The sequence below is a fragment of the Armigeres subalbatus genome, chromosome 1 (genome assembly GCF_024139115.2).
Source record: "Armigeres subalbatus isolate Guangzhou_Male chromosome 1, GZ_Asu_2, whole genome shotgun sequence".
Taxonomy (NCBI): domain Eukaryota; kingdom Metazoa; phylum Arthropoda; class Insecta; order Diptera; family Culicidae; genus Armigeres; species Armigeres subalbatus.
This window is the reverse complement of record NC_085139.1, coordinates 304,158,406-304,172,469: the sequence shown is the minus strand read 5'-3', so window position 1 is coordinate 304,172,469 and position 14,064 is coordinate 304,158,406. Positions and strand designations below refer to the sequence as shown.

At 40.3% G+C, this 14,064-nt stretch overlaps 2 protein-coding genes across 2 annotated transcripts in view; both read right to left on the bottom strand.

Moving 5' to 3' along the window:
• The window catches only part of LOC134207859 (alpha-protein kinase 1-like), a 239,878-nt gene that overhangs the window by 20,825 nt on the left and 204,989 nt on the right, over nucleotides 1-14,064 (bottom strand). The gene's annotated exons all lie outside the window — the stretch shown is intronic.
• On the bottom strand, nucleotides 2,479-5,730 carry LOC134217092 (caspase-1-like). Its single transcript, XM_062695860.1, has 3 exons — nucleotides 5,249-5,730; nucleotides 4,849-5,187; nucleotides 2,479-4,786 (listed from the first exon to the last, which is right to left on the bottom strand). Exons 1-3 carry the CDS (start codon nucleotides 5,637-5,639, stop codon nucleotides 4,560-4,562), a joined length of 957 nt encoding a protein of 318 aa, XP_062551844.1. The 5' UTR covers nucleotides 5,640-5,730; the 3' UTR covers nucleotides 2,479-4,559.

Below are 14,064 nucleotides of genomic sequence, written 5' to 3'. Positions count from 1 at the left end.
TTTTCTCGTGAGTTACAACGAGTACTTGCCTATGTAGGTAGGTTTATTAACAACTGCCGCATCCATATACCGTCGAATACCGTGTTCAAACCCGTCTGCCTACAATCGAAGAAATGAGATCATCTGTTGGATGAAATTAACAGAATCTAAAGAGAGAAGCCTTATCGGACAATTGGTATGCTTGGACCATTCCTCCAAGATAGGGTATTACGTGTCGGGGGACGAATCCAAAATTCCCGTGTTGCTCAATGTACAGAACATCAATACATTTTACAAATCATTTTTTGACTGAACTCCTGATGTGCTCGTACCGTGAGGAAAACCTCCACATTGGATCATCTGGTCTGCCCAAGGGAGTTACACAATGTGTATTCTATTTGGTTTCGTGATTAATATTGGAGAAATGACAAAAGTTGTAAAATATTTTTCTGGCTTGTGCTAGTCCAGAACTTGCCATCTGCAGTTACCATGTTAGTTTTTTGTCACTCCAAGCTTGGATATGTATTGAACCATATCCATAATATATTCCTGGAGATCAAGAGACATGGTAAGAGCTTGCTTGCTTGCGATCTAAAGGGTGTACGGAATCAAATTGCAACACTTTGAGCTACTCGCCAAAAATTAGTCTATCAACCGATTGTCATGAAATTTTCATGGACTGAAATACAATATGCAAGCTTTGACTACGTATAACATTTTCACTGAAATTCTTAAATACATCCAAATGCTGAAGCTTTTTTCTTAAATGAGCTCATAAGATTTTGTACATGTCCCTAACTAACATTTTTCATCCTGAAATCTATCTCAACAAAAAAAATGAACTAACTTTATTGTCTCAGTCGATTATTTAACTTAATTAAAGTCAACTTTCCCAAAGAAACCATATTTTTGACGCCTCTAACTATTACAAAAATCGAAAACAAAACATCAAAAAAGTGCTGCACTGTGAACCGGCCTGAACAATGAGATTGATGCTCTCCCAAAATCTGACAAATATCAGTCCAAAATTAGATTTCAGCGCTTTTCCTATTTTTTTTATTTTGGTTTTTTACTATAGAAGCGACAAAACAGAAAGTTTTTTGGAAAGTTTACTTGTATTAGTCGGATAATCGAAAATGTTGACGTTGGAGTTAGAAACCAATACGAAATGTTGACGTGAAAGGCTAAATCAACATTTTGTGTTCCGTAATGATCAATTTCAGAGGCTTCCGAAGCTCGTGTTTTCATTCCAGACCAGTATCTTTCGATCAGCCGCAATTCTGGTAATTTTGGGGTCAGAGGCACATAATTGGATTACTTATATATTTTTATGAGATGTGGAATATGGAGGTGAATGCGCAAGATTTATTTGCACACGTCCTATTCCTTCGGCTGTATTTTAGAAACTACTGGAAATTTCGTAATGAAATTCACACAGTGTGAATAACACATGCTGAAGCCGTCTTCCACAAAATTTCGTTAAAATCACCCCAGGAGGCAAAATGTTATCAACTTTTGAAAGTGTTGCAATTTGATTCCGTACACCCTTTACAACCACAACATTACCTTTATCGGCACTAGAAGCTTGGATAAAAAAATTCAACCATGTTCATAACATATATTAGAAGACCAGAAGATATGCCAAAATAGTTTGGGATATCCAAATCGTCCTTGAGACCAGAACTTGCGATCTACAGCCACGTCACTATATTTTTTCGTCATTCTAAGTTTGGATATGTATTCAACCATTTTAATAGACCTCCCAGGAGGTGTAATGGATATAATTGTATGCAAATCGAAGCTTTGAGTACCACAAAGAGCTTCTAAACAGTTGCAGATATCGAGTCCCGAACTCAAGAACTGTTTGGATTACCCAGAATATCTCAAAACTATCTTACGATATCCGTTGACCTTTCAGGAGATGTAATGGATATAATTGAATGCATACCGAAGCTTGGAGTGCCGAAAAAGGCTTCCAAGCAGATGTAGATCTCAAGTTTCGAACTCAAGAATAGTTTGGATAGCCCATAATATCCCAGAACTACCTTGCGCTGTTTTTCTCACCTTGTATGAGATGTAATGGACACTGTTTAATACTCAAATAATGTTCAAGTAACGAATACAAGTTTTTTTGCAGCTGTAGATTTCAAGTCCTGAACTCAAGGATAGTTTGGATGGTTAGGACGTTTAAGGAAGATTAAGAATAGTTTATTGTATATAACGGCTGTCAACTCGACGAGACCACAAACGTAGCATGCATTTGATTTAGTTAGGACAGTTTGGGTCATTAGGAACTCGATCAGGAACACAACCGAAATAAAAAAAATGTCGTCGGAATTCATAATCGCCTACGAACTTTTAGCTCCCGAAAGTACGAACATATCTTCACTTAGCTCAGGTAGAGGATAGCTGCCAAGATTGCTGCACAGCACAATGCTTTGAGGAACCCCAAAGTGTGATAGATATAGAAACAATTTTGGAACATGAATAACACGACACTATTGATCAGAGAGCTCGTTCTATTTGGGAAACGAGTGAAGCTAGGAATTTATTTATTATTCCAACCTTACAGCCTCATTACTAATGCTATATTTTCTTAGTTTACCACCACCACCACATTATGCGACACTTGTCGCTATTGGTTGTAACTTATGCTACGTACACACCAGTCAAGCAGTTCGACGAACATTGACTCCGCCCCCAAGAAAACGCTTCGGTTGCTGCTTTGTTTGAACGTGTGTGAAGTGGTTCGAACAACCATTTGACAGTTGGCGGCTCGGTTGGAAAAAATTAAAACGGTTTGATTTTGGTTTGAGTTGTCGGGGGTGGAGTCAAGGTTCGCCGAACGTGTTTGAGCATTTGTAGTGAAGTTGCACAAACCCCCATATATTTTTTGATGGTTGGTGCTCGAGTTGGTGCTTCGGTCGTTCGTGTGTGATATTGTTGGTCGAATAAATTGATTGTTCGTGCCGCTGTTGGTAAAACTTGATGGATGTTTGAATAAACGAGAGGTGGAGTCAATGTTGGCCAAACTGCTTGACCGTGTGTACGTTCCATTAAGGACAAGCCACCCGGAATCCAAACTAAATTCACTCGCGTTTTCAAGGACTTCTTCTAATGAATTATTGGCAGTGGCTGATTTTCTACCCGCCGCAGCCACATCCAGGCGCTATAGTATATGCACAAAATAGCCAGCAAGAGTTAACCGCCAGAAATTTGTATGGCGAAAGACATCTAACGCTGGTTTTCTCAAAATTAGGAACTTTTCATGAAAAACTATTTGGTACCGGTTATGAGGGATGGTATCCGCTACTACGCCCACCAAATATTTTTTCGATTAAAGTGCTTAATTTTGAGAAATCGAACCTTAGATGCCTTTCGCCATACTGATATCAGAAAGTTAACTCCTAGTGTGCCGCTGTAAGTACGCTCAAAGCAGTCGATTCATTCTTCTTCTTCTGTTCGCCGCTGACTGGCTGTCATCATGCCGCTGGTTTAAGGGCTAGTGACTTAGACTATATGCCCGGGTTTTCAAGGACACCCCATTCATTTTTATTATTTTAGCTTTGCAGAATGTGTGAAAAAATGACAGTTGTGCGCTGCCTCCGTATCAAATGGGGTGCCTTATAGAAAACGCGAGTGAAATTAGTTTTGGATTCCGGGAGGCTTGCCCTTACCAGATACGTATCACGGCCTCAAGATTAAGGCCGTCTTCAGTGTCTCGTACTTGACACGATTTCAATACCAAATTTTCAAAACGACTTATCTGCTTCCGTAAACAAAGATTCAAACGTCGATTAGAAGAATCTGAAAGCACTCCCACGCAAACCAACACTTTCAATACGTACATAGGTGAAGGCATCTGCTACCTGTTGATGGTGTTGGTTTGCGTGGGAGTGCTTTCAGTTTCGTCAAATCAGCGTTTGAATCTTTGTTTACGAAAGCAGATAAGTCGTTTTGAAAATTTGGTATTGATTTTATCTATCTATTATTTAATTATATTCGAAATATTTGATCTACATAAGAAACACATTAATAGGAAGATTTGAACTTGATTAGAAATGTCCATAGCCCTGTGCATGCTAATCGCAAAACCAACAATTGATTTACTATAGAAATCTGTAATTAAATTACCGATTTTTACCTCAAGCTCAATCACAGTCTACACAGCCATGCATCAAAATTTCCAAATAGAATATCAAAACAGTTCTCTTGATATTTCAGAAGTATTTAGAAATAATGATCATCATCAATCATGCTACAACGAGGAAAGGTGATTTTCCTCATCGTAAAGAGACCAAATGAAAATGTCACAGCCTACTTGATATTCTTCGTATGACAATCTCTGGTTTGTTTAGGAATCTAAATTCTTAGAAGATTTAGAACTGATTTGAGAAACTATCGATGACTAGTCGTTGAAACCGTATTTTTCAGATTTAAACGCTATAAGTAGTAATGATCAAGTAGATGCTGAGCGCTTAGGACATCTCCATGCTCTTTCGTGGTGTAAGAGTCGATAAAAACGTAAACATCGCGTGACAACGAAAATGAGAATTTCGAGCATTAGAAACATTGAGCAATCACTTGGATGCAAAAAACAACTTCTTGGTCAGCGTGGAGTAGAAGCTCGGTATTTGTTTCTTATTATTCTGCTCTCCATCGGCATTGCTGATCCGCACCGACACGGCACTGTTTGTTTCCGTCAGAATATCATAAATGGAGGACGTTTCCAGATCACAGCTCTCGATAACGTTGCAAAGGTCCTGAATCAGCCAGCTGCCGGTTTCATTGCGGAACGAGTAGTGACCTGAAAATTGCACTACATATTAGTTGAAGTCCCGCCAGTCTTGGAGTTGGGACAGGTCATACCGTAATGCGAGCTCATCACAATGAGAAAATCGGCAAATTCCGGATAAGAGAAAATCTTCGAATGACTTTGTGAGTCAACAGAATCGAAAACGCTGTCAGTTTTGAGCGTTTTTGCTCTCAGCTGAACGCCTCGGTCCAGCTTTTTCCCACGGCAGGATTGAACTATGAACAGCTTCGGTTTACCGGCCATAGAGTTTAGCGACGTTGGAGTGAAGTTCTCTAAGAATTTGTACAAATGGTACGAATCGTCTTGAGCCATCAACATGTCACCTTCCTCGCCATGCGTCAGTATGACAACTACCAAGCAGTCTGCTTGCTCCAGCTCTTCATCGTGCTCCACTATAAATCAAAGACAAATCGCACTATTGCATCATTTTACTTAATACTCAGCATTACTCACACTTTACAGCAGTCCGGTTGATTTCTGTGCAGCTGTAATCTCGGAACACTAAAATATCTTTCTGGTCAAAACCCAATCGGGGCAGCACATTATAAAGCCGTTCGACGTCTTTGTCCGTTCCTATTCTTTCGGGGTAATCCGAATCATCGAACGTGACCTGATTAAAGATCAACACTTTTCCACGTTTGGCTCCGGTCATGGAGTAGACTTTAGTATGCGGAGAATTGGGCGTGTCTAGATATAAGGACCCTTTCCGCACTGGGATCGATTGGGGAATCTTCCCGGTGGGCCTGGCATCTTCGCTATCCCTGTTGGCCTTGTTTGCATCTGGAGCCGCGTCCACACGATCCGTCTTCTGCGAAATGGTGACGGAGCTTCCAACCACATCCATGATGTTGGCAGCTTCTGACTAACACTCTGGGGATAAGAATGGACTTCAGATTGCTACCACTGGTCGTTACGAGGTTTATCGATGGACTGATGGCTTTGAACTCCCGTCTGACTGTGCATGCAGTTCGATGGAACAGTTATCAATCGAATTCACTATCATCGGGTTGATAACAAGATAACAAAGAACGCTGGAAACGACGTTAGGGTGGGTGTACCAATTGTCGCCATACGTAAGAACAACTATTTTTTTAAAAATAAGTAAAAGGCATGTGGGTGGACTTTATATATCAAGCGAAAGGTTTTACTTCCTGCTCCTTATAACAGCTGTGAAAACCACAATAAAATTTGTTATAATCATCAAAAATGATTAATCCATAATAGGAACGCATGCACCAGTTGTGGCACTATTCTTAATTTTGGTTCCTTATTTGGCAAATCCCATTGTTTTCTTATGGGACTGGTTAAATAGGGACCACTAGTGCGACAACTGGTGCAAAGGGCGTCAAAAATTAAGCAATATCAATTTTTACAATTATGCTTTGCCATAGGCGTAACTAGAGTCTCGGTCTAGGGGGGGCCATGGCACCAGCTGGTGGGATGTAATTTTCAAAGGCGATTTAAAGCACTGTGCGCATGGATTGCAATAGAAATTGTTTGACTAAGTTTATCGCTCATTCGTCCTAGAACCAACATAAAAAAAATCGCGAATAATACAATTGATTTCCAATGATGCTGTGATTGCTTCAAAACGCTGTGTCTGTGTCAACTTGTCTTCTCCATGTTACTAAATGTGGATAAGTGTGTAATCTAAGATTCAAGAATCTTTTTCGAATTATCTATAAATAAAATACGATATGAGTATATTTCTGAAAGTTTTCAAGCATTTCCATGATTACTTAATGCATAAACATCTCGATTTTTTTGAAACTTGAAATTTTTGAAACTCTTTAGATGTGGAATAAATTCCACGAAATTTTGTCATAATCAATATAAGTATTCATGCAATTCCAAAATGTATGCTATGTGTTAAAATAGTTAAGTTCCGAAGAACACAAATTTGGAATCCTAAAGTGTTTTTTATGAGTCATAAATTCCATGAGTCATAAAATTATGAGTCATAAATCAAATTCCAGAATAACATAGTGTAAACGGAAGAAATATAGACGTTCGGATTTCTAATGAAACTGACCGTTCAGTTCAACGAGCTATATATTACTAATAAGAATATGTAATGTGTACAGAGATAAAGGCTTGTTCAAATATTGGGCTTATTAGGGTGGTCCATTTAATTTTGAATTCACATTAGAAAAGTTGGTTACAACGGACACCACAGGTTAAATCCCGCCCCGGCGATAGCACATTTATGTGTCCAAATCATCGGAACTCTGGTAATCCTCATCACTGTCTTCGACTGAAGCGTTCACGGCCCATAGCTTCATTCGATCAGCCGCGAAGATGGTAGATGTTTTCTTTTGTTTGAGCTGCACTCCTGGAACATCAGAAATTAGGTATCGGTCGTTTCCCAGAGCCTTTTGAATCAGGAATGGACCTTTATATCTCGGCTCCAACTTTTTGCTCATTCCGGTGGCTTGTGGATCCTTTTCCACGAGTACAAGTTCACCTTCAAAATATTTCCGTGCCGGACGTCTCATCTTGTCGAAGTAAGCCTTTTGTTGTTGCTGCCTTTTTTTGATTCGGGAACTTACTGCATGCTTTAGAGCATCTGTGTCGGTGTTCGGGATCTCAGCAGTAAACATCATCAGAAGTTGATTCTGCATTATATCTCGTGGGTTATAGGTGAAGAGCAACATATGAGGAGACACCTTGGTCGAATCGTTGATCAAGGTGTTTAGTCCCCACTGGATCATTCGGAGATGTTTATCCCATGACTTATCGTTATTCTGTACCATACAGCGTACGGCATTCAATACATTACGGTTTTCTCGTTCGACTTGCCCATTTGCACGTGGAGTTCCAACAGCAACCTTCACGTGCGATATCCCCATATCCACACAAAAGCTTTCGAATTCCCTTGAGGTGTATGCGGTGCCCCGATCGGTGATAATGCGTCTCGCCTTTCCAAATATGCCGAACACTTTGCCTAGCATCTGGATTACAGGTGATGTTTTCGTATTGCGTACAGCTTCTAGCACCACATATTTCGTGAAACCATCCACCAGCACAACAATGTATTCATTCAATGACGATGAACGAACGAAAGGACCTAGATGGTCCAAGTGGATCGTGTCAAATGGAACTGCGATTTTTTCTATTGGATAAAGTTGCCCTTCCTTTATTCCTCCTTTCGCTTTAACGTACGCACAGTGTACGCACGACCCGATGTACCGCTTCAAGTAGTTACGCATTCTCTGGAACCAAAAATACCTTTTCACGACCAGCAGCACTTTCTCCACTCCCGTGTGTCCAAGATAGTCGTGTTAGTTGCGAGCAATTCGCCAACGTGCTCTTGCTGGCATTACCCACTTCAAATCATCACATCATTTCCTCATTACGCCCTCGATCTTCAGAGCGTATTCCTTGCGAATCTGTTTATCGCGGTTATCTACCGGAGATTTTGACAATATCTTCATCATCTCGAACAACGCTGGATCTTCTCTTTGTAACAATTTCAACCATTCATCTTCTTTAATGCTCACTTCCATCACATGCGCTACCACTGGCTCAGGTTCTTCCGACTCCGGTTCGAAAACTGGATTTCGGCTTAAGCAATCCGCGTGCTGCATCTTTTCCCCCTTTCTGTGCACTAGATCAAAGTCGTATTCCTGTAGCTTCAGCAGCCATCTGCCCACTACTGGTAACATCACTTTCTTGGCCATCGTTTTTTTAACTGCTTCACAATCCGTCACGACCACAAAATGTCTTCCTAGTAAGTATTTACGGTATCTTTCCACAGATTCGACAACCGCTAGTGCTTCTAACTCGTAACTATATTTCTGGCATTCCACTTGTGAAGTTTTCCGGCTGAAATAACTTATAGGATGCAGTCCATCGTTCATTTGCTGCAGTAATATACCAGACAGTCCGTGCATACATGCATGCACTTCGATGTTTTTGTTGGATCGTACATTACAACGACCGGTTGATTCACGAGTGCTTCTTTTGACGTTACAAAGGCTATCTCCTGCTCTTCTTCCCACTTAAACAGTTCATCTTTCTTCGTTAGTCGCGTTAAAGGCTCTGCAATAATACTGAATTCCCTCACGAATCTCCGAAAATAATTAGCTAGGCCGAGAAATTCACGAACATTGCGTACGTTCACTGGTCGCGGAAATTCACTGATTGCCCGAATTTTCTCCTTTCCTGGTCGAATCTCGCCTTCACTAACTTCATGGCCCAGAAAATCAAGGCTAGTCTTCAGAAATTGAGTTTTCTCCAAGTTCACAGTCAATCCATATTTCATTAATCGCTTCAGTAGCGCCTCAAATTTTTCCAGCACATCATTTGCATCACGCCCACCAAAAATTGCGTCGTCGAGGTACACTACTACGCCAATCGACCGGAGCGGAGCAATCACTGTATCGATCATTCTTTGGAACACTGCACTACCGTTGCTAAGACCAAAGGGCATTTTCACGAACTCGAAATGACCATACGGTGTCGAGAATGCAGTAAACTTTCTGCTATTCTCTGCTATCGGAATTTGGTGATATCCACGAAATAAATCCACCGCAGCGAACAGTTGACTGCCAACTAATCTATTAAGACAGTCTTCAATAATAGGCATCGGCCAAGAATCTTTCACTGTCTTTGCGTTGATAGCACGGTAGTCAACAACCATGCGCCACTCGCCGTTTTTTTTTGCGCACTAACACTGTAGGACTATTGTACGGTGAGGTGGAGGTCCGAATTATGTTCGCTGCCAACAAATCGCTCACGATATTCTCCACCACATTTTCTTTCGAATACTCTAATGGGTACTGCTTTATATGTATCGGTTTTTCGTTTCCGATCATTTCAATCACCATCTCACAATCCTTGGCGGTTCCCATTTCACGGTAGTTTTTTGCGAAACAAGGTCGGTAACACTTTATTAGCTCTAATATTTTCTCGCGCTCTTCATGATCTCCATCCACTTTTATCTCTTCGGCGACGATCGGTTCATATGCCTGGATGCTGTATACGTTGCCCTGTATACCACTAGGTCCTGCCACCGGTTGACGCTGGGAATCATCATTTCGGTACGATGCGATTTTCTCAATTCTCATGCTACCCCTCTCTTTCACGAATCTAACATCCTCTCGATCGAGAATATCTCTTCCAATGATCATCGAATTCGCCTGTACTCTATTCGGCACCACACATACATCGGTTTCCATTTCGAGTCCATCCAACTTGATCACCTCTAAACTCTTCTCCCGTACTCGCACTTTATTACCTCCAAATCCAAGTAGAGCGATGTCACATGGCACGATATTATTCAGTATGGCAGCACAACTCTCCTTGATCGTGGTTACTGACGATCCACAATCGTAGAGCGCATCAATTTCATTACTTCCAATAACCACCGATTTTACAAAATTACTCGACTGACGAATCTCTTGCATAGGACGAGGTAATTGTTTCAGAGCAGATTTACCACAATTCTTAGCAATGTGACCCTTCTGGTTACATCGGTAGCATTCAAAATTTGCGTGAGATTTTCCGGCATTTTTCACACTACAGTTTGCCGCCACATGCCCTTCACCGTTACAACGATAGCACTTTATATTGGCACCCTGCGAGCCAGAAGATCTCATTGGCTTTGCACGTACACTACCATCGTTAGACGGTATTAACTCTTTTACTTCTGCTAACCATTTCAGCTGCTTCAGTAAATCCGGTAGAGTATTCACTTGGGAGATCGTTCCGAATCTTCCTTCCAGGCCCAACACGATGTATTTGATAATCGCTTCATCAGGCAACTTGCCCTTTTTGCCAAGCGCCACTTGACTATAAAAGTAAGTCTCAAGGCTTTCTTGCGCTATCTTTTTTCGTGCAATCATTGCCTGGTGGATACTGACAACATCGACAGAGGTAGGGAAATCACGAATTAGCGCTGTTCTGAATTCGTCCCACGTTTTCACGGATACCCCGCTGAACCAGAGTTTGGCTGGGCCATTTAGGTTCAAAATTCCACATTGAAGTTTCCATTCGTCGTCGCCCTGACAGAGGGCTGATGCTTTCACAATAGATTCAATCCATTGTTCAGCGGTCGGCGTCGTGGGGATGTCTGGATCAAATAGCACTACGAGATCCTTTACATCTCTTACATCGAAACGGCACGGTGCGTTCCCTCATACAATATCGGTTAACGCAGCAATCAATTGTTTCATGGTAGCATCACTCGACATCTCGGACTTCTGCTCATCCGGCATTCTTCTTTTATAGCGAGGATCTTTTATCAGAAGATTTTCAAAACTAATACGTCGTATACTAGTCGGGGAGTGAAAGAGTTCACTTTCGGAATCAGGCTCTTCTTGTAAACCACCTTGTGGGGAACTTATTTGGCACAATCCACTGCCTCCAGCCTCCTCCAGGCTCTCAGGCTCACCAAACACGCTTTCAGCCACACTTTTAGAAATTTCTTCCAACACCCTTTCGGCTTCGCTCATCACACCGAAAATTCCGCCGACCCTTAGAACTGCTTTTTGCGCCCGCGATTAACTTATACACGCATTTCACAAAGTCCCCGCGCGATCCCGAAACAGAATCGATCCTGTCTACAGAGTTGTAAACGGAAGAAATATAGACGTTCGGATTTCTAATGAAACTGACCGTTCAGTTCAACGAGCTATATATTACTAATAAGAATATGTAATGTGTACAGAGATAAAGGCTTGTTCAAATATTGGGCTTATTAGGGTGGTCCATTTAATTTTGAATTCACATTAGAAAAGTTGGTTACAATAGGGTTTTTGTAGTTACTGACATTAGGACGAGGCTTTATTATGGTTTTCTGAATAGGTGTTAGATTTCTCTGCAAAAATCAAAGAGACTTGAGAAGCAACCAAATCGATCTGAATTGTGCTGCAAAAAAAATTTTTTCTGATACGAACTGGTTTCTAAATCTAATTTATTTTTATCCTAAAAAGCAAATTCTAACTAAAGCAGGCACAAAAGAGTTTTCCGATTATCCTTATGAATTCGTCAAAAAACTAAATGGAACAAGATCTTTTGAGGATTATAAAAATATTTCTTTAATGTAATCTCTGTTGTGAGTGCGAAGGTTGCCTTAGTTTTGTCCTAATACTTTCAATGGAATGCGTTGTTGATTTTTCTGTCATTGTAACAAAGATTCTTAAGTTTTATAATTTTATATCTTTCTGTGCCAGAATTATATAGCGAGAGCAAAAAGCTCCATAGGAATTTGATCAACTGTTTTGCGGCATACCTTGCAATTAACTCGAAGATTTTCGAAAGAATGGTCGTTCGAAATTTCATTGACCGGATTTGTGTACATGTGCTCATTTTGATGTATAGTTGCTTCAGTCTTTTTTGCAGCGGATGGTAGTTTAATAGAACAGAAATATTTATATCTTAATACAATTATGTTTTTATGTTTCTGCGACCAGGATACTAGTCAAACAAATTTATTATTTTAAGCTAGCAACTGAATTAGAAGCGGCATTGATTTTAGCTTAAAAATTGAGAAAATGTTCCCGGGGGTCCAACTTAAATATTTCGATGCTTTGCTGAACAAATGGTCATAGATGTGATAACGCAACAAAAAATATGTTTATAGAATTCATAATCAAAATTAAGAAATATGTAGGAAATATGTTAATGAAATAAAAACTGACAAAGTTGGAATTACTTTTCAAAATTTTCTGGAGGGCCACAAGTAAGTCTGGAGGGGGCCAAGCCCGCCCCCCCCGCCCCCCCCCTTATTTACGCCAATGTGCTTTGCTTGTTTTGGAGGAGATCAAAGGTTTTATCGTATCATACGAATATGCTTTATCGATATGAACTTGGTTTGCGGTGATTTGATTGGCCATTTGGCATATAAAGCACTAGTGCGACAACTGGTGCTATAGCCATAACTGGTACATCTAGCCTATTTACTTTTCCTGAAACCAAGAATCGTGAATCATTGACGAGGTCGGAAAAAAGTTCAAGCAAAAATCTTCGTTAAGAAAAATGTAATTGGACTATAAATAAGTGGATATGAAGATCTTATGCAATTCAAAGGAAATTTAAGTAAGTTTTATCACATTTTGCGTCTCAAATAATCGGGGTTCCGCCAAACCGGACTAAGCGACTTTTATTTTGTCCGTAATCGGGGAAAAACGGAAATCATTTCATATCAATTCATACGTACATTTGTTGCAGGATATCCTTAGTTGAGGAATATGATCTGTAATCAATTAAATTTGCTAATCGAAAACTTGGACAGAAAAATGGATAATTTATTTTGGCGCTTGGGGCAATTTGACAGAAGTCAGGCCAAATATGAATATGGGTTCTTTGTATCCAAAAGAAGCTGAATAAAGTTGAGATGTTCTACATGACTTAGATTTTGTTTTCAACACAACAAATAATCTTCCAGGAATTTGGATTCACGAAAAGGGGCTTGCTTCTTCACATAACCAATAACAATTTTTTATGGGTTTTCACAGTAGAGCAACAGAGAGGAGGAGATGGCGGCCATGGTTCACTCAAACTCTGACAGATAGCAATGGGGTTTTCCAAAGGAGGGAAGAGCAGAATTTGCTTCGAAGACTTCGCGAATTGAGCTCTCCAAAGCCAGAATAACCAAAATTAATGTCATTGTATAGGTGTAGGATGTATAAAATAAAAGTGGGTGGTAATCCAGTTGAAGCAAAAACATCACAAACACTGCGAGAGGAATACAGCGGATTCACGCACACTTTTATTCTTTTTGAGATCTCAATGGGGGATCCCCATACAGTGAAGGTTCGCTAATTGTGTTTTTTTCTAGTTAGGGCGCTTTTTAGTTGGTTTGCTAATTGAGGCGAACCCCAATTAAAAAGCAGCAAAACGTCAGAATGTAATGTCAAAAACGCGTTGACGTTTTGTTTCCGTGTTTAGCGGGATCGATATTTTCTGGCGCGTAAAATTTCCCTTTGTTCAATGTAAAAATTAAACAACATTGACGCTTGTCAAAACGCTTTAATTGGCCGGCATTCGCTAGTTCGCTAAATTCGATTACCGTGACAAAGCTAATCAATTTGGAAAGTTTAATTTCATATGTTTTCTTAAAGAGCAGGAAGGGGGTTGTAGAAAAACTAGTACAGCAATTTAAGGGCATCATGAACCCTCCCTCCTATCCTCTTTGTAGATTTTCCTTTACATTTTTTTTTTGAGGAGAGTAATCATTTTTTGTGGGAAAAAAGTAACAAAACGCCTCCCCTACCCATAAATCTTCTCGTGGTTTATGGACGCGTCCCCCCCCCCCCCCCTCTCTC